Here is a 21,268-nt window from a genome sequence, read left to right as displayed (position 1 = left end):
TTTTCCTTGTCCCCACACTTGTGAGACATACTCTCTTTGTCTACCTTTCCTCACTCTTCCTCTCTATACGTCGAAGCCATTTTAGCAAACCCTCTTCAGCTTCACAGCCACTTTCTTTGTACTACCCTTTTATAACTTACACGCATCCTGAAGAAGCTGTCCAGAGTGTACAGGGGTCACTACCCCTGTCCAGTGTGAGCCTTGCACACGCTGAACTTACTCCCAAAAGAAAGAAAGAAAAAGAAAGAATTTCCTCACGTACCCAAGTTATGATAAGGCTGATAAGAACATGGAACTTGCCATGTTTTATTATGACGACTTATGCCGTCTACAGAGAGCGGATAAGATCGACTTACACCAAGACCTGCAGGAATTACTGCTAGGCAGACTCTACTAGAACACAGGCATCACGACGGTTGCGGTATCTCTCTCCCCCCAAGAACTGCACCAGGCAGCCAAGGAGCTCCGTGAGAGCAGCAGCAGCAACACCGTCATGTATGTATGGCTGAGGGAGGAACCACGCGTGGAAAAATGCAACTCCCGTCCTCCAAGACGCGTCTGAGTTCAAGATCAACCCGAGCAACGCCAGTGGGCGACAAGTCATCGCTTTAATCAGCACAGGTAAACACGGAGGTAGGAAGCTCTGATTGATGTTTGTGAAGATCGTCATCAGGGATACTTCTATGGCACAGTGTCAGAACACACAGGCCTGGGGCGTCCATTAGGACCGATCATAATCCCAGATTCCCACGCCAACATACGAGCTTTGCTAAACTCCCCAACGAAAGTAATTCACCTATTTTCCCTCAACTCACTTACGGAAATCGACGTGATTATAGCTTCGACACCAGCCAACATCATAGCCTCCCTCGATGTCGTGATTCTGTTTGACGAATGCATCGGTTAGGGATGACAATGAACGTCATCGTTGAGTACGTTTTCTTTAACCAGCTGATGCCACCACTTATGATTCCCCGCAACATATTTCGGGAGATGTTAAGAGCATGTACGACAGAAGCACCGTTTCGCAGCCCTGGAGTACCCCTCATGGATGTACTGTTTGCGCGGGCATTCGCGTCCCTCGTTGAGATTACTTTACTACACCAGCATTCCATCAAACCCAACACTTAACTGCCTGTACGTCGATGATATCTGTGTGTGTGTGTGCACGGAGAGCGGGAACGCCCTAGAACTGCTGAGAGAGGAGGTGCAAGAGGTATCAGGCCTCCAAATCACCGTGGAAGAGAGTATTATCCAACGTATTCGCTTCCTCGACATCTGTGTAATAAGTGGGGCAGAGCGCTTTCTAAATGACGTGTACAGGAAAGCGACGGACGCAGGCGGGTATCAGAATAGAGAGGGAGTGTGTACCGATAGCTACAAGAGTGTAGCGTTATTAAGATCATACCGTACGGCAGAGCCTTGCAAATATGCTCCTCTTGGCCTCTTTTGGACCGGGAATTGATGAGGATGTGTGAGATCCTCGTCAACAGTGACTACTCGAACGCTACTCTTTGGTGCCATTTTGAGGAACCTATGCACCGCAACATGTCACCACAAGCAAAACAACTTGACTTGTATATAAGATATTCACTCCACCATGCAAGCAAGATATAAAGAAAAAGCGGTCAAAGATATCTTGGCATAATCCTTTCACCCTTACGGATAATGGCAAGATGCCGAAGTATTGTCACGCTCAACAAAAGCGCCACTTATCTGCCGCTACAGCGCGTAACAACGCCAGTGCCCCTGGGGACGCCATGGTGAAGGTCGGTGTGGTTTATCAACACGCTGTGTGACTGGGAGCGGCCCATCCCGAAAAGTATGTTTATATTGGCGAGACTGGACGGACGTACCCTGGGGGTGACGCGTCATTAACCACACCACTGTTGAAGGGGCGCTTAGACAACGACGCTGGCGGGAAAATAGTATGACCCACACAGCTGATGATGTGAAACAGAAACACCCGTATCATCGCATCACGCACGGATAAACGACGCCTACAAGTTTCTGGAAACTGTCCATACACGTGATGGAGCTCCGTCAGTCAACAGACCATTTAACGTAGTGGCTACCATCCCCCTATTTGATGGCCGACCGATTCGACGGCGAGTAAAAGACTCCCATTAACGCCACCTGCAGCACCGACCCCTTCCCACAACAGCTCCCACGAGATTTGAGAGGACCAGGCTAATGAGTGAGGTCGCAGCACCTGACCACGGGCCGGGGTGACATCTGGCTGTCTTCCTCCTTGCCTTTCCCCTTCCCCTCCCTCCCCACGTAACCAGTTCACCTGCACCCGACCTGTATTATATGTGGACAAAAGCGGAGACCAAAATTTGTAGACGGTTTCCAGTCTTGTCCACATGATAAAACTTTATGACAGGCTCGGTGCCAAACCCGAACACCATAAACCACAAACACTTGTGTACCAGCGGTGTCTTTTATATATATATATATATATATATATATATATATATATATATATATATATATATATATATATATATATATATATATATACCTATGGAAGAGGGAAAGTGAACCGATTTTGCGGCGTAGGGCAAGGGGGTCAAGTTTTGAAGTTAACCGGTGAGTCTTTAGGTCGGACTGCTTTTGACTCAACTATGTCAAATAAGGATGAAGAGCTAGAGCCACCTCAGATGTGAGAGCCGTACTCCATGCAAGGACTGATCAATTCTTTGTATCAACGGGGCAACTGTTCGGAAGAAGAGTAAATTTGACATCTAAACAGAACTCTCAGTTTCTTAGAGACAGCCACAGCTACTTCCGTAATGTGGGTTTTAGAGTGTGGATGTTACCGTCATAATGCTAAGTATGTTAAGTCAAGAAGTGGATCACAGGAAAGGGAGAAAGTGTGAAGAATTTTCGATAGAGAGACTGGTAGATACTGGGTCTTGGTGGTAGTGAATTTAACCAGATTTCGTCTACCCGAGTGTGATGTCCAGTCTAAGTCTGAGTGAAAGAATGAGCAGGACTGAAGAATGTGGAGGAATGCAGCAGTGTTGAGTCTTCAGCGTATGAGTGAATTGGATAATATGTGGAGGAGAGGGAATCATTGATAAAAAAAAAAAAGACAATAAAGGTGTAGGGGACAGGACTGGGACTCAAGATGTCTAAGGATATGGGAGCTGAGGAGGGATTCAAAGATCTTGGATATGGTAGATGTCAAAGCATCAGGACGATAATCAAAGGTGGTAAGAACGGTCACCCTTCTTAGGGATGTGATTTACCTTCGCAGGCTTATAAGAACAAATTCTGGTTTTTAAAGTAACGGAACAGACGAACAAGCACAGTTATAAATTCAGAGGCACACTCAGCACACGGGGATGGATGTCATCAGGACCATAAGCCTTGCTTGTGTCCAGAGAGAGAGAGAGAAGCGCTTTTCGGACAATCCGTAAAGATTTTACGGGAAAATGCATTGGATTAGTAACAAGAGCATCAGGGGGTGGGTTGAGAAATGTTAGAGTCATTCAAGGTGGAGTTAGAGGAGAAACGAGAGCCAAAGAAAGTTGCATTGTCAACGGGAGAGACAGATATTTAAACACAACGTTTCGTGTCACATTCTCATGTGTAAGGACGCGAGTCCATGGGACTCTGTGTTGTTGTGTTGTGTTGCTTATGCATAAGAAGAATTACACAACTGGTTTCTCCTTAAGTTTGGTTCTACCCCTACTCTGAACTCTGGCCACCTTATTGGTGATCTACCTGAGCAGTACAAGAGAATTGTTTGGCAAGACATCAGCAAGACATTGATAAATGCAGTTTGCCGTCATATTCGATGGAACATGTTTGAAAGATCTCATATATATATATATATATATATATATATATATATATATATATATATATATATATATATATATATATATATATATAATTTTTTATTATACTTTGTCACTGTCTCCCGCGTTAGCGAGTTAGCGCAAGGGAACAGACGAAAGAATGGCCCAACCCACCTACATACACATGTATATACATAGGTAAATATCTTTTCCATATATATATATATATATATATATATATATATATATATATATATATATATATATATATCGACCAACCCCACACAGCAGGATGAACAGCTGGGTTACCTGTGAACCATTGCCCCCTCCCTTAACTTTGGATTTAGGTTGAGGAACTTTATGGGGCATGACTGTGTGGCGTGAAATCATCGAGGGAGATGCTAAATGTTGTACATTTAAGGAAGGAGAAAGCAGCTAAAGAGGATATGTATGCAGAGAAAGCAACGAGAAAACAGGATCTGACTGAGAAAGCAATTGCCAGAAGAAAGGGAAATGAGATGTCAATAGACACAGGAATTAGGGTGATTGTGTATATAGTCGTTCTTTCAAGTAGAATTAATGTAACATTAATGAGAAAAACGGATAAATGCAAATATGTTAGACCTACAAAGGTCTACCCTCTACGTTTTCTCTACTGAAGGATTGATACAAGTTTGAGTGCAAGACGCCAGAGTGCAGCACATGTACCTGTTTCACGTTATGATTATAAAAAGGGTATTATATTAAGTTCCACACTTTGGTATAAACCTGTTGATCTGGGTCCAGTGTATCAGCTGATATAAATAAATACATATATCTCTAAGTGAGAGCTCAGGTACAAGAGAACCTAAGCCGTCCCTCTTTAGTAGTTTTACTATGTTCTATATTAAGGTATCTTAGAGGTATTGTCACTCTTTAGATATTTCTCATTAACCATTTAAGGAATTAAAATTAGTCGTTGTTAACGGTAAGAATAATGAACCATTACCTGCATTTGACCGAAGAAAAAGGTAAGGGAGTCGTATTTAGCAATTGTACCGTCTGTTCCACTTCGACACCTCACTCCAAGGAACATGCTCGCCGTGTATTCCTTTACCCTACGCTTCATAGACGTGATTTAGGCTGCTGCTTCATGACAGGGGGCATTATTTTATTCTCAAAGATTGAATAGAGATGGGAGTTTACTCCCTTATGTTACGTGGTATTAGTCAGTAAAGGTAGTGAATAGTGCTTCTGGGATATCTTCCTCCATAACCTAAGGAAACCTGATTTAAACTGACTTACCTTAACTGCCTGGGCATAGCCTTAACTTAGATTATAATGGAATAATATCCTGACTGTGGTTTATAGAACAACTGCCACAATTTCAGTAAATCAGTCATGCGTTTATTTTTGGTGAAAGTGAAATTATCTTTTTTAAATGATGAGGATAACACATCAAGTATATACAAAAACTTATATCCCATGTGTTCCTGATATATATTCAAGATGGTTTATGGCACAGAGCAAAAAATAGCATGTGTATAGAAATGTAATGGAACCAAATACAAAGTAGAATTCACGTTAATTAACATTGATATAGAATATTCAATTAGTTACTAACATATTGATATCACTAGCACCTCATTTATACCATAAAAAAATTTAGTTCCATAAAAAAATCTGTATTTTGGAAGTGTTATAGTTAAACTGTACTAAAGACATGTTTTTAGTGTCCCATCAACTGCCAAAAAACCTAAACGTTTTGAACTAGACGAGACATGTAATCTCCATTTTCACAGCACATTACTAAAGGTGTATTTCTACTAATCATCGTGACTCAGTGTTTATTATTTTGAGGAATGTTAATTCCAAATCCTTGTGTGACTAGGATGGCAGCCCTAAACTGGGATTAAACTAAAGAATATGTGGTAGTTTTGGGCCTGTGTCTCTTTTTTTATGTTGGAGATTTCAGTCATTGAAAAAGTGCACATCAGGGCTGTGCCATAATTGAAATATGAATAGGTTAACGAAAAAGAAAAAGAAGAGACAAGAAAAAAGTATTTACAAATTTTGGAGAAAGTCCCAAGTCTTAGTTTTTGGGAAAGACAAATGTAAGTAGAGGGTTCCTAAGTTTCAAAGAAATGGTTATGAAAATGGTCTACCCTTTAGTTGCCAACAGTCACACAGTAATCATGTGATATAGAAGCTTGTCTAGTATTTGCCCCCGGGAGCAAAGACCAAAGTGATACCCATAAGAGAGGTAATGTAAACCAACATTGGGCAAGTGTGTCAAGTTTTGAAGTTAGCTTGGGCGAATTGATGATTGTGACTGCTTTTGACTCAACTCATCATGTAAGGATGCAGAGCCTGAAGCACCCAAATGTGAGAGCAATATTCCATACAAGGATGGATCAATCTTTGTATAAACAGAGCAACTGTTTGGAAGAAAAGAAGCTTCAACATCTAAACAGGACTCTTAGTTTTATGGAGGCAAACTTGCCGGTATTTCCATGATATGGGGTTTGAAAGATAGTGTAGATGTTACATTTCAATTGCTTACCTACACCTCTTCCAGCATCCACAGTAAATGCTCTCGGCAAACAATTTCCTCACAACTTGATGTAATGATGGAACGAAAACAATTACATTTTTCAAAACATAGTGATAACTTGGTGACTTGGGTAAGATGTGAGTTTTCATAGGTTCTATTGTCTTCTACAAGGGTTTCACTTATTTTAGTAATGATTAAACTCACATTTTCTTTAATTTTCAGAGCCCCCACCCACGATTTTGAGTTGTCTTTTACAATAGGATAAAAAATCCTACTGTTCTTACATACTCTTAGAATTCATTAAAATTCTGAATTAAACTAAATTAATTGAGCAATTACTCTGTTTACACAAGGGGTGATTCATCCTTTTTTACATATGTTTTCATATTTGGTGAGACTATACTTTCTCTTATTCCTAAGGCTGACATGTGTGATGCACTAAAACCATAGTCCCCTGTCCACAACTAGGCTGCACAGACCTCTCCGTGGTTTTCCTCAGCTGCTTCACATGCCCTGGTTCAGTCCACTGACAGCATGTTGCTTTATACCTCATTAATCTAATCCACTCTATCCTGTGCACATTTTCACCCTTCTGGATGCTCAGGCCCCGAGCACTCGAAATCTTTTTCACTCCAATATCCCATCTTAAGTTTGGTTCACCCCTTTTCCTTTCCCCCCTACACTTCTGATATACATATCCTCTTTATCAACCTCTCCTCACTCATATTCTGCAAATGTTCAAACCATTTTAGCTAAATCCCTTCAGCTTTCTTAACCACACATATTTTATTACCACATCTCTCTCTTACCCAATCATTACTTAATTGATCAACCCTCCTCACACCACATATTGTCCTCAGACATTTAATTTCTGACAAATGCACCCTCCTCCATACATTCTCATGTGTAGCCTATGCCTCACATCCATAGAACATTGTTAGGACTACTATATCTTCAAACATACCTGTTTTTACCCTTCCAGATTGTGACCTCTTTCCACAGATATTTCAATGCTCCCAAAGCCTTCTCACCCTCACCCACCTCTGCTTCCATGGTTCCTGTCACTGCCATGTCCATTCCAAGGTATCCAAAACACTCCACTTCTTCCAAGTTTTGTCTGTGCAAACTCGCAACCCAAAACTAACCTGTCTTCTGTTCAGTCAGGCATTGCTTTTATTAGATTTTGATTTCACCTTCCTTCTTTCATGCACTCTCCCAAACTTAGACTCCAGCTTACACAGTTTCTCACTCAAATCTGCCACTAGTACCATGTCATCAGCGAACAACAATTGACTCACATCCCAGGCCCCTTCACCCGCAACATATTGTATACCTGCCACTCTCTCCAATACCCTTGCATTTACCTCCTTCACTACTGCATCTCTTAAGAACTTATACAGATATGGTGAGGTCACACAGACCCACCTTACCTTCTTCACTACTGCATCTCTAAAGAACTTATACAGATATGGTGAGGTCACACAGACCCACCTTACCTCCTTCACTACTGCATCTCTAAACAACTTATACATACATGGTGAGGTCACACAGACCCACCTTCACCTGGAACCACTCACCCTCCTTTCTTCCAACTCACACACATGTCTTACAAGCTTATGCCCTTTATGAAAACTTCAAATAGCTTTTCTCCAACACCAAACATCTGTGACACCTTCCACAAAGCATCTCCATCAACCATATCATATGCTTTCTCCAGATCCATTAAATGCCTCATGCAGATTCTTCTCTTTTTCTAAACATTGCTTACAAACATTCCTCAATGCAAAGGTCAGATCTAAACATCCTCTACCTGTCCCAGAACCACATTGTTCCTAACCAGTCTGATACTTTGCTTATGCCTCTACCTTTTCAATCACTACTCTCTCATACAACTTAACAGGTATACTCAACAGACTTTCACCACTGTAATTTTAACACTCATCTTTGTCCCCTTTACCTTTATAGTGGCATTATACATAATTTCTACTAATCTTAAGGTAACACACCATGATACAGACATACATACATCCTAACTAACCAACAGCACAGTCATCCCATTTCTTAAGAAATTTAACTGCAAAGCCATCTTCTTCAGCTGCCTTTGCCATATTTCATCTTATGCAAGGCTTTTACCACCTCTTCTTTCTTCAACAAACATTTTTTCATGACTCACTTTACATATCTGAACCTTGTACACTGTACATCTGCCTTCCTATCATTGAACACATTCAACTATCCTTCAGAATACTTGCTTCATCTCAATCCTCACCTCATCACTGCTTGTTACCACTTCCTCATTTGCTCCCTTCACTGTTGTTCCCATTTATGCTTTTGTTTTTCTTCTTTTATTGAACTCCCTTCAAAAAATATTATTCTCCCTGAAGATTGCTGATGTTCACTCACCCTAACTCTCATTCACCCTGCTGCTTTCTCTTGCACATCTTCCAATCATTCACACTTCTTCCCTGAAAGTTTGACCCATACATCTCTTTTTTCTTTTTCAATAGCAACTGTACTTTTTCATTCCACCACTTGTTTCCTTTTCTCACCTGTCCAGTACCCACCTTCTGCACGCCATACACTTTTCTCTCACATACCAGCACAGCTTCCCTAAATACGTCTCAGCCCTCACCAAATCCCCAGTTTCATTTACTTTTACCTTTTGCCATTCTGTACTCAATCTTTCTTGGTATTTCTTTGAAGTATATCTCTTTTCCAGCTCACTTTCACCACTCTCTTCTCACTCATACCATTTCCTCTTTTCCAAAATCCACTACAAATCTTCATCCTTGCCTCCACCAGCTTATTATCAGAAATCCCACCAGCTACCCATGCACAGAACATTCACATCCAAGAGTCTCTCTTTTTCATGCCTGTCAATCACTGTGTAATTCAATAATGTATGCTTATCATCTTTCCTACTCACACTCGTATCCTTGTGTACACTCGTATCCTTGCGTATGCCCCTCTTTATAAAACACGTATATCCAATCAATAATCCTTTTTTAGTGCACAACTTCATGAAGTGTTCACCATTTCTATTTACTTTACTGAAAACCCCATGACACCCTCACTTGCCATATTTCTCACTTTTGCATGTAAATCACTCATCACTAATACCCAATCTCTTGCATCAAAACTGCAGACATGCTCACTCAGGTGTTCCCAAAACACTTGCCTCTCTTTGTCTTTCTTCTCATAGCCAGGTGCATGAACACTAATAATCACCCATCCTTCATAACTTACTTCCATTTTTACCCACATCAATCTGGAGCTCACTTCCTTACACTCTCGCATCCTTTTCCACAACCCCTGCTTCAGCTTTTTCTCTCACACCAATTCCTGGCTTTACCTCTGAGACATCCCCTATCCCTTTAGTTTTGTTTCACCTAGAGCAAGAACATCCACACTCCTTTCTTCAGACATGTTACCTGTCTCTCCTTTATTCCCACCTTAGTCACATCCACACACATTCAGACTTCCCAGCCTAAGCTATTGAGGGGGATGAGTACTCTTCACTTGGCTCTTTCTGTTCCTTCTTTTCAAATTTGAAATGCAATAAGAGGGGGGGGGGAATATGTGTGTAGAATTCATTCTTCCCCATTCTCAGGGATAGTAATGATGATCATGATAATAGCAGTAGTAACAGTAATAATGATAGTAATAGTGATAATGATAATAATGATGATAATAATAATAATGATAATTTTTTTTTTTTTTTTGCCTTGTCGCTGTCTCCCGCATTTGCGAGGTAGCGCAAGGAAACAGACAAAAGAAATGGCCCAACCCACCCCCATACACATGTATATACATACGTCCACACACGCAAATATACATACCTACACAGCTTTCCATGGTTTACCCCAGACGCTTCACATGCCCTGATTAAATCCACTGACAGCACGTCAACTACGGTATACCACATCGATCCATTTCACTCTATTCCTTGCCCTCCTTTCACCCTCCTGCATGTTCAGGCCCCGATCATACAAAATCTTTTTCACTCCATCATTCCACCTCCAATTTGGTCTCCCACTTCTCCTCGTTACCTCCACCTCCGACACATATATCCTCTTGGTCAATCTTTCCTCACTCATTCTCTCCATGTGCCCAAACCATTTCAAAACACCCTCTTCTGCTCTCTCAACCACGCTCTTTTTATTTCCACACATCTCTCTTACCCTTACGTTACTTACTCGATCAAACCACCTCACACCACACATTGTCCTCAGACATCTCATTTCCAGCACATCCATCCTCCTGCGCACAACTCTATCCATAGCCCACGCCTCGCAACCATACAACATTGTTGGAACCACTATTCCTTCAAACATACCCATTTTTGCTTTCCGAGATAATGTTCTCGACTTCCACACATAATAATAATAATAATAATAATACTAACAATAATAATAATAATAATAATAATAATAATAATAATAAGAGGTAGTAAAAGCTTTGCGGAAGATGAAAGCCGGCAAGGCAGCAGGTTTGGATGGTATTGCAGTGGAATTTATTAAAAAAGGGGGTGACTGTATTATTGACTGGTTGGTAAGGTTATGTATGACTCATGGTGAGGTGCCTGAGGATTGGCGGAATGCATGCATAGTGCCATTGTACAAAGGCAAAGGGGATAAGAGTTAGTGCTCAAATTTCAGAGGTATAATTTGTTGAGTATTCCTGGTAAATTATATGGGAGGGTATTGATTGAGAGGGTGAAGGCATGTACAGAGCATCAGATTGGGGAAGAGCAGTGTGGTTTCAGAACTGGTAGAGGATGTGTGGATCAGGTGTTTGCTTTGAAGAATGTATGTGAGAAATACTTAGAAAAGCAAATGGATTTGTATGTAGCATTTATGGATCTGGAGAAGGCATATGATAGAGTTGATAGAGATGCTCTGTGGAAGGTATTAAGAATATATGGTGTGGGAGGTAAGTTGTTAGAAGCAGTGAAAAGTTTTTATCGAGGATGTAAGGCATGTGTACGTGTAGGAAGAGAGGAAAGTGATTGGTTCTCAGTGAATGTAGGTTTGCGGCAGGGGTGTGTGATGTCTCCATGGTTGTTTAATTTGTTTATGGATGGGATTGTTAGGGAGGTGAATGCAAGAGTTTTGGAAAGAGGGGCAAGTATGAAGTCTGTTGTGGATGAGAGAGCTTGGGAAGTGAGTCAGTTGTCGTTCGCTGATGATACAGCACTGGTGGCTGATTCATGTGAGAAACTGCAGAAGCTGGTGACTGAGTTTGGTAAAGTGTGTGGAAGAAGAAAGTTAAGAGTAAATGTGAATAAGAGCAAGGTTATTAGGTACAGTAGGGTTGAGGGTCAAGTCAATTGGGAGGTAAGTTTGAATGGAGAAAAACTGGAGGAAGTGAAGTGTTTTAGATGTCTGGGAGTGGATCTGGCAGCGGATGGATCCATGGAAGCAGAAGTGGATCATAGGGTCGGGGAGGGGGCGAAAATCCTGGGAGCCTTGAAGAATGTGTGGAAGTCGAGAACATTATCTCGGAAAGGAAAAATGGGTATGTTTGAAGGAATAGTGGTTCCAACAATGTTGTATGGTTGCGAGGCGTGGGCTATGGATAGAGTTGTGCACAGGAGGGTGGATGTGCTGGAAATGAGATGTTTGAGGACAATGTGTGGTGTGAAATGGTTTGATCGAGTAAGTAACGTAAGGGTAAGAGAGATGTGTGGAAATAAAAAGAGCGTGGTTGAGAGAGCAGAAGAGGGTGTTTTGAAATGGTTTGGGCACATGGAGAGAATGAGTGAGGAAAGATTGACCAAGAGGATATATGTGTCGGAGGTGGAGGGAACGAGGAGAAGTGGGAGACCAAATTGAGGTGGGAAGATGGAGTGAAAAAGATTTTGTGTGATCGGGGCCTGAACATGCAGGAGGGTGAAAGGAGAGCAAGGAATAGAGTGAATTGGATCGATGTGGTATACCGGGGATGATGTGCTGTCAGTGGATTGAATCAGGGCATGTGAAGCGTCTGGGGTAAACCATGGAAAGCTGTGTAGGTATGTATATTTGCGTGTGTGGACGTATGTATATACATGTGTATGGGGGTGGGTTGGGCCATTTCTTTCGTCTGTTTCCTTGCGCTACCTCGCAAACGCGGGAGACAGCGACAAAGCAAAAAAAAAAATAATAATAATAATAATGATAATAATAATAATAATAATAATAATAATAATAAGGATAATGATAATAATGATAGTAATGTGATGATAAACAAATAGGCACGTTATCACTGCATATCATATCATTATTAAGAGTATGTGAATATCATCCTAAGGTGACATACAGTAATAACCAGATAGACAAGTTATCACTCCATAGCGTATCATTATTGATTGCACTTAATTAATTGTACATATATTGACAGCTGATCATCGATTTGCACTCTATTACTACAAAATATAATCAGGAATAGCTAAATCATGCACCAGCAATTGTGAGGAAACACAAGCTCTGGATGTAAGAATGGCCTTGGAAGCTTAACTTGATGCTCATTGTCTAAGAGAGTCATAAGCTTGCTATACAACACTCTATGGTTCCTGCTTCTGATAGGTTTGGCACTGTCACACTCCGAACCTCTACATTTTCTAGGTCAAGTGTATGGTCAATTACCTGTTCGAAAACAGTTTAATTCCAGCACAATTATGATGTGCCAGCTATTTACATGCATTACACTCTGATAGAAGAAGGCAAGACAATTCTAATTCTCTATTATAGAAAATTGATCCATAGGCATATGGGAAACTCATCACTAGCTCTGTGAATGCCTCATATAAAAATCAAAGATTATCATCAATTGTGATATTGATTTATGTGTGCTGCACTAATCTCAACCATTTTGTGGGTGACTGATAAATTAAGGTATTCTTGCTTATTGATTAATTTATCTTTCACAGTCATTTGTTCTGATTCTAACACAAGAACACAAGCATGGCCATCCTTCTATGTTCTCTACTTGCTTTCCATTGTACTATTGCATTGATATTGTTTCAGAATGGCTCTACGCGGGATTCGAGTGTTGGAGATGGCAGGTTTAGCCCCTGCACCCTATTGTGGGATGGTCATGGCTGATTTTGGAGCCACTGTCATTAGAGTTGATAAGGTAACTAATGCATAGTAATCAGGAATACCATATGTAGATTTCAGGAATTTTACCTTAGAATCATACTTAGTGTATTTGTACACAACAGGGCTGGATATTGTCAGTCAGCTAAGACGATTGACAGGCTACTTTTAAAAGAGAATAGCATGATGGATATATCTATTTCTTACTTTTCATAAAAGTAGAGTTGTACCGTCTTGAGACAGTTTTGTCTCTTCCATACTTTCTGTTACTGCTGAATGACACTTGTGATTCACAGTATTGTAGAAACATGGAACAAGGCATTAATGATAAATGAGAGTGCATAGTCTTTACCTTTCCTTGCTTTCCTTACTTGGGGACAAAATTAGACTCTATGTGGCATTATGCAAAAATTCTTATGTTATCTATTTCCTTTATATTACCTATGCCTTTTCATGCTGTCACAGCAGAATAGCACATGCAGCATCTTTGCTACATATTTGTCTGCTTACCTGCTCTGCTTCTTTAAGTTTTAAGGGCCAAAAAGTATTACTTAATATTTTGGTTAAAGAATTTGAAATGATTTAGCTATCACATGAATGAAGTAACTTACCTCCCAATTGACTTGACCCTCAACCCTACTGTACCTAATAACCTTGCTCTTATTCACATTTACTCTTAACTTTCTTCTTTCACACACTTTACCAAACTCAGTCACCAGCTTCTGTAGTTTCTCACATGAATCAGCCACCAGTGCTGTATCATCAGCGAACAACAACTGACTCACTTCCCAAGCTCTCTCATCCACAACAGACTTCATACTTGCCCCTCTTTCCAAAACTCTTGCATTCACCTCCCTAACAACCCCATCCATAAACAAATTAAACAACCATGGAGACATCACACACCCCTGTCGCAAACCTACATTCACTGGGAACCAGTCACTTTCCTCTCTTCCTACACGTACACATGCCTTACATCCTCGATAAAAACTTTTCACTGCTTCTAACAACTTACCTCCCACACCATATATTCTTAATACCTTCCACAGAGCATCTCTATCAACTCTATCATATGCCTTCTCCAGATCCATAAATGCTACATACAAATCCATTTGCTTTTCTAAGTATTTCTCACATACATTCTTCAAAGCAAACACCTGATCCACACATCCTCTACCACTTCTGAAACCACGCTGCTCTTCCCCAATCTGATGCTCTGTACATGCCTTCACCCTCTCAATCAATACCCTCCCATATAATTTACCAGGAATACTCAACAAACTTATACCTCTATAATTTGAGCACTCACTCTTATCCCCTTTGCCTTTGTACAATGGCACTATGCACACATTCCGCCAATCCTCAGGCACCTCACCATGAATCATACATACATTAAATAACCTTACCAACCAGTCAACAATCAGTCACCCCCCTTTTTGAATAAATTCCACTGCAATACCATCCAAACCTGCTGCCTTGCCGGCTTTCATCTTCCGCAAAGCTTTTACTACCTCTTCTCTGTTTACCAAATCATTTTCCCTAACCCTCTCACTTTGCACACCACCTCGACCAAAACACCCTATATCTACCACTCTATCATCAAACACATTCAACAAACCTTCAAAATACTCATTCCATCTCCTTCTCACATCACCACTACTTGTTAGCACCTCCCCATTAGCCCCCTTCACTGAAGTTCCCATTTGCTCCCTTGTCTTACGCACTTTATTTACCTCCTTCCAGAACATCTTTTTATTCTCCCTAAAATTTAATGATACTCTCTCACCCCAACTCTCATTTGCCCTCTTTTTCACCTCTTGCATCATGGAAAGTTCTGTGGGTCCTGGATGTGGAAAGGGAGCTGTGGTTTCGGGCATTATTGCATGACAGCTAGAGACTGAGTGTGAACGAATGGGGCGTTTGTTGTCTTTTCCTAACTCTTATCACACACATGAGGGGGGAGGGGAATGTTATTCCATGTGTGGCGAGGTGGCGATGGGAATGAATGAAGGCAGACAGTGTGAATTGTGTGCATGTGTATATTATGTATGTGTCTGTGTGTGTATACATATGTGCACATTGAGATGTATGGGTATGTATATTTGCGTGTGTGGACGTGTATGTATATACATGTGTATGGGGGTGGGTTGGGCCATTTCTTTCGTCTGTTTCCTTGCACCACCTCGCAAACGTGGGAGACAGTGACAAAGCAAAATAGATAAATAAATATAAATGAATGAAGTAAGTTTTGTTTGTTTTTACTAAAACAAAAGAGTTTTATTCAGAAGAAAGAGCATTACTACAGAAATTATATATAGTACACGGTTTGAACTTAAGTAGTAAGGAAGCTTAAATGAGTGACAATTAGAATCAAGATGGAGGAATAGGAAAATAATGATATTTGATAGAAAATGAGAATGAGTTAAGAAACAAATGGCAATGTTGCAGTATTAATCTTCCCATAGAAAAGACCCAGACAATAAAAAATGGACAAGCCTCAAACATCCTCTCTAGGTGACCTTAGTCAGCTGGACAGGTACCTACAATGAACAGAGATGACAGATTCTTAGCATGTAATTCCAAGTTACAAATAGAAGTACTGTAACATTATTGTTAGGATATTCGTTATGACAAGTTTTCCAGAATCCTTTGTGCAGAGGATCTGTTGTCTAATTCTTACATTTATGTATCATGAAGTAGGTGACAAACAGATTTCCTTGTAAATATTTAGTGATTACTTTTCTGGGCATCCTAATGCTGAGAAATTGACGTCAAAAGCTAAAACAGTTGCTATAGATAACTGAGTGGCCAGGTTAGCTCATTTGATTCATATTACATTTGATAAAAGAAAGAAGGAAAAATAGTAGTCTCGGGGTGTGGAATTTGAGAACATCAAGGGGACCTCATTAACACTGTACTGTTACTGTGGTCAGAGAGTGGACAGATCACCAGCTTCTCCTGTGGGTGACTCGAGCCAACTGTTTCACTAAGTCAACTGAGATTGTTGCTTTTAACATACTTCCGTAATGCTTGTACTGATAATGTTAGTGTTAAGGAATTTAGTATATGTGTTCATGTCCATTGCTATACATGAAGCATATGCCACATTTTATGCATTGGTTTTTGTAATATTATTTTTCTGAATGTTTTAATGATGAGGAGGCAATAACAGTACTTGAAACATTTGCTGCAGGTATTTGCTTGGCCAAGTTATCTAATTTTGTTTTTTCTTTTAAGCTTGGCTTTGAGCTGAAAGTACAAGAGCCTCAGAATTGTTGCCCAAGATTGCTGCTTAGCCCACATCAAGGCTGGACCTAAATTGAAATAGAGGGAGGTTAATGAAGGGGGGAAAAAAAAGGGAAAAAGGAACGAATTCACAAATTTTGGAGGCAGTGAAAAACCTGTACTTTGAAATGTGCCTGGTCAAAGTTATTAGGAAAAACATGAGAAGGTTGAGATTTTCAAAGCTTCGACGTGTGAGGAAAGAAACAGTTATGTAAACAGCCCACCCTTGTGTTTCCAGTGGCCACACACTAATCATGTGTTGCAGCAACTTGCTAAGTATTGTGTGGTCTAGCTAGTGGTGGGTCACTCGAACAGCCAGCTCTGGGAAGTAAAAATCAAAATAATATCCATAGAAGAGGGAAGGTCAACTAACATTGTGGTGTAGGGCAGATGGGTCAAGTTTTGAAGTTAGCCTGGGAGAGTTTATAATTCTGACCGCTGTTGACTCTGTCAAGTAAGGTTGCAGTGTGACCAAGGTCTGCTGAAATGGTTCTGACAAGTGGAGAAGATTGATGAAAAGGATATATGTGTCATAAGTGGAGAAAGTAAGGGAAAGGGGGAGACTAAGATGGCAATAGAAGGATGAAGAGAAGGACTTTTGATATTAGGACCGGAACATTTAGGAGGGCAAGAGTCATGCAGTAGTTAGAATGATTTGGATAGATGTGGCATATGGGGGAGCGATGTGTTCTCAGAAGGCTGAATCATGGCAGATGAAAGGATGAAAATAAATGGAGTGGTCTTTAGGGCTTGGCTGTGGTTGATGGACTGTTATTTTGCTTCATTACATGTGACAAAAGTTAGGTTATTGTTCAGTCATTAATGATGTTACCTTACAAAGGTGACATAGCAGTTAGGTATATGAAAAAAGTACACTTTTGAAAGCCTGAAAACTGTATGTATACTGTTTCTTCTTTTTTCTCAAAATTTTATTTACATCCTGCTTAAGGTGAAAAATGTTTTTGAACATTTATCCCCTCCCAGACCTAAGAAAATTATTATTATCATTATACTTAATTGCTGTTCCCCCTCACCAGTAAGGTAGTGCCAGGAAACAGACGAAGAATGGTCCATCCACTCATATACACATATATACATGAACACCCATACATGCACATATACATAGATATACATATCAACATATACATTTCAAAATTCTTTTTTCCTCTTTTCATTTATGCATTGGAAGCCTCACTGCCTTTTTATTTTCTGTCAGAGTGTGAATAAGAAGACATGTAGGATGAAAGTTGGGAAGGTGAGTTACAGATATATAAATCTTAGCTTGCTTTAAGTTTGATAATAAGTTGATCAGTCTCTGGAGTGGCGATGTTAGGTGATACAGTAATAAGTACTGCGGAGGCATCTGAAGAATGCCTTAACAGAAACTGCCATGGAGTTCTGTGAATGTAAGGTGCTAATTAGTTGAGGATAATGAAGAACATACGTGTCAGAGGTAGAGGGAACATGGAGAAGTGGGAGACCAAATTATAGGTGGAAGTATGACGTGAAAAAGATTTTAAGCGATCAGGGGCCTGAACATACAAGGAATAGAGTGAATTGGAGTTGATGTGCTGTCAGCGGATTGAACCAGGGCATGTGAAGTGTCTGGGGTAAACCATGGTGAATTTTGTTGGGCCTGGATGTGGAAAGGGAGCTGTGGTTTCGGTGCATTACACATGACAGCTAGAGACTGATTGTGAACAAATGTAGCCTTTTTTGTCTTTTTCTAGTGCCACCTTGCATTTGTGCGTGCAGGGGGTTGCTATTTCATGTGTGGCGGGGTGGTGATGGGAATAGATGAAGGCAGCAAGTATGAATATGTACATGTGTATATATTTATGTGTGTGTATGTATATGTATGTATACTTTGAAATGTATGTGTGCGTGTGTAGGCGTTTATGTATATACATGTGTATGTGGGTGAGTTGGGCCATTTTTTTTGTCTGTTCCCTTGCACTACCTCACTAATGCAGGAGATGGCGATTGATTATGATAAAAAAAGAATAGATAAAAGAGTAACTTGTCGGTGAGATTTTATGAAAAATCAAATGTATGTAAATTTTAAGCCAAAAATTGACATAGAACTGAAGGAAAACATGCTATTTTGGAAAAAATAGATAGGTACAGAGAGGATACCTGTCTTGAAGTGAGAGTGCTAATGCAAAGATGATAGTTTATTGGTAAGAAACTACAAAAATCTTGGAAGATAGAGACAATATTCTATGACAGATGATGCTAGGTGATGCTAAGATATAAGTGGGTAATGATGGAGTGGGATTAGAAATTTAAATTCATCAAAAATGGACTTAAAGTTTATGGAACTGGTGGAGGGTGATGATATAAATGAAATCAGTATTTGTAATGGAATTAGATTTTTGGAGAGTGAAAGTACCTTTGATAAAAAAGTCATGCAAGAGGAGAAGTAAAGAAGAGTTGACAGATAAATCCGAAATATAGCGTGAATATATGTAAATAAGATTATGAATTTGATGATGATGAATATAAGTATATGTATAGTAAAGATTTTCCAGCATTTAAGTTGAGTTATCCATATATAAGTTCCTCATTTATCCTGAATTAAGTTTTCTTTGTCTACTGCTTAGCAGGTTTGAAAAATATGTTTGCATGTATGGATGCAGTGTTGTAGCTGCATCCCACTGTATAGGCATAATGCTCCCTATAGCATTCAAAAGACCCTTGTATAACCTGGATAGATGCTGTATGCAGATTGGTTTCTTGAATCATAATGATAAGTTGCCTGGAAGCTATTGGCTTTTATGTAGTAAGTTGCTTTGCACTGTGCTGATTTTCATTTTTGTAACTTTTTAGCCACACGGACTAGATGCCGACCGTTTGGGTCGTGGAAAGCGTTCTGTAATTCTGGACATGAAGAAGCCAGAGGGAAGAAGCATTTTGAAAAAAATGTGTGTCAGAACTGATGTACTCATTGAGCCTTACAGAAGAGGTAGAGTGATGATATCATTTTATGATTTAATGTAAGATTTATAACATTATTCTCTTATTTCAGAATAGGATGTAGGATAGATTTTTTCGCTAGAATACTAGATCATATGTGATGTTTTGACTTTTTTTGTTTTTTGGAAGAATGAATCAGTTAGGCAATGAGTATATATTTTTTCCAAAAGAAGGAACAGAGAAGGGGGCCAGGTGAGGATGTTCCCTCAAAGGCCCAGTCCTCTGTTCTTAACGCTACCTTGCTATCGCGGGAAATGGCGAATAGTATGAAAAAAAAAAAGAAAAAAATATATATATATATATATATATATATATATATATATATATATATATATATATGTCGTGGAGGGCGGCTGGGGGGGACGGGGGCGGGGGGCCGGAAATCCTCCCCTCCTTGTATTAACTTTCTAAAATGGGAAACAGAAGAAGGAGTCACGCGGGGAGTGCTCATCCTCCTCGAAGGCTCAGAGTGGGGTGCCTAAATGTGTGTGGATGTAACCAAGATGTGAAAAAAGGAGAGATAGGTAGTATGTTTGAGGAAAGGAACCTGGATGTTTTGACTCTGAGTGAAACGAAGCTCAAGGGTAAAGGGGAAGAGTGGTTTGGAAATGTCTGGGGAGTGAAGTCAGGGGTTAGTGAGAGGACAAGAGCAAGGGAAGGAGTAGCAATACTCCTGAAACAGGAGTTGTGGGAGTATGTGATAGAATGTAAGAAAGTAAATTCTCGATTAATATGGGTAAAATTGAAAGTTGATGGAGAGAGGTGGGTGATTATTGGTGCATATGCACCTGGGCATGAGAAGAAAGATCATGAGAGGCAAATGTTTTGGGAGCAGCTAAATGAGTGTGTTAGCGGTTTTGATGCACGAGACCGGGTTATAGTGATGGGTGATTTGAATGCAAAGGTGAGTAATGTGGCAGTTGAGGGAATAATTGGTATGCATGGGGTGTTCAGTGTTGTAAATGGAAATGGTGAAGAGCTTGTAGATTTATGTGCTGAAAAAGGACTGATGATTGGGAATACCTGGTTTAAAAAGCGAGATATACATAAGTATACTTATGTAAGTAGGAGAGATGGCCAGAGAGCATTATTGGATTACGTGTTAATTGACAGGCGTGCGAAAGAGAGACTTTTGGATGTCAATGTGCTGAGAGGTGCAACTGGAGGGATGTCTGATCATTATCTTGTGGAGGCTAAGGTGAAGATTAGTATGGGTTTTCAGAAAAGAAGAGTGAATGTTGGGGTGAAGAAGGTGGTGAGAGTAAGTGAGCTTGGGAAGGAGACCTGTGTGAAGAAGTATCAGGAGAGACTGTGTACAGAATGGAAAAAGGTGAGAACAATGGAAGTAAGGGGAGTGGGGGAGGAATGGGATGTATTTAGGGAATCAGTGATGGATTGCGCAAAAGATGCTTGTGGCATGAGAAGAGTGGGAGGTGGGCTGTTTAGAAAGGGTAGTGAGTGGTGGGATGAAGAAGTAAGAGTATTAGTGAAAGAGAAGAGAGAGGCATTTGGACGATTTTTGCAGGGAAAAAATGCAATTGAGTGGGAGAAGTATAAAAGAAAGAGACAGGAGGTCAAGAGAAAGG

General features: G+C 40.2%; 1 protein-coding gene across 6 annotated transcripts in view; it reads left to right on the top strand.

Moving 5' to 3' along the window:
• The window catches only part of Amacr (Alpha-methylacyl-CoA racemase), a 196,050-nt gene that overhangs the window by 135,552 nt on the left and 39,230 nt on the right, over window positions 1-21,268 (top strand). For 2 of the 6 annotated variants that reach the window (XM_071664542.1, XM_071664543.1), the window contains exons 2-3: window positions 13,350-13,458; window positions 19,536-19,671. In XM_071664542.1, the coding sequence (XP_071520643.1) occupies window positions 13,351-13,458; window positions 19,536-19,671 (244 nt within the window). In that variant the 5' untranslated portion in view covers window position 13,350. Of the gene's footprint in view, window positions 1-4,564; window positions 4,712-4,796; window positions 4,820-13,349; window positions 13,459-19,535; window positions 19,672-21,268 lie in introns of those variants that run through there. The other 4 variants (XM_071664539.1, XM_071664540.1, XM_071664541.1 and 1 more) reach the window with 4 other exon arrangements.

This window comes from Panulirus ornatus, chromosome 9, assembly GCF_036320965.1.
Source record: "Panulirus ornatus isolate Po-2019 chromosome 9, ASM3632096v1, whole genome shotgun sequence".
In the NCBI taxonomy this organism is placed as follows: Eukaryota; Metazoa; Arthropoda; class Malacostraca; order Decapoda; family Palinuridae; genus Panulirus; species Panulirus ornatus.
The sequence above is the reverse complement of the archived record's forward strand: the minus strand, read 5'-3'. Positions and strand labels throughout refer to the sequence as shown.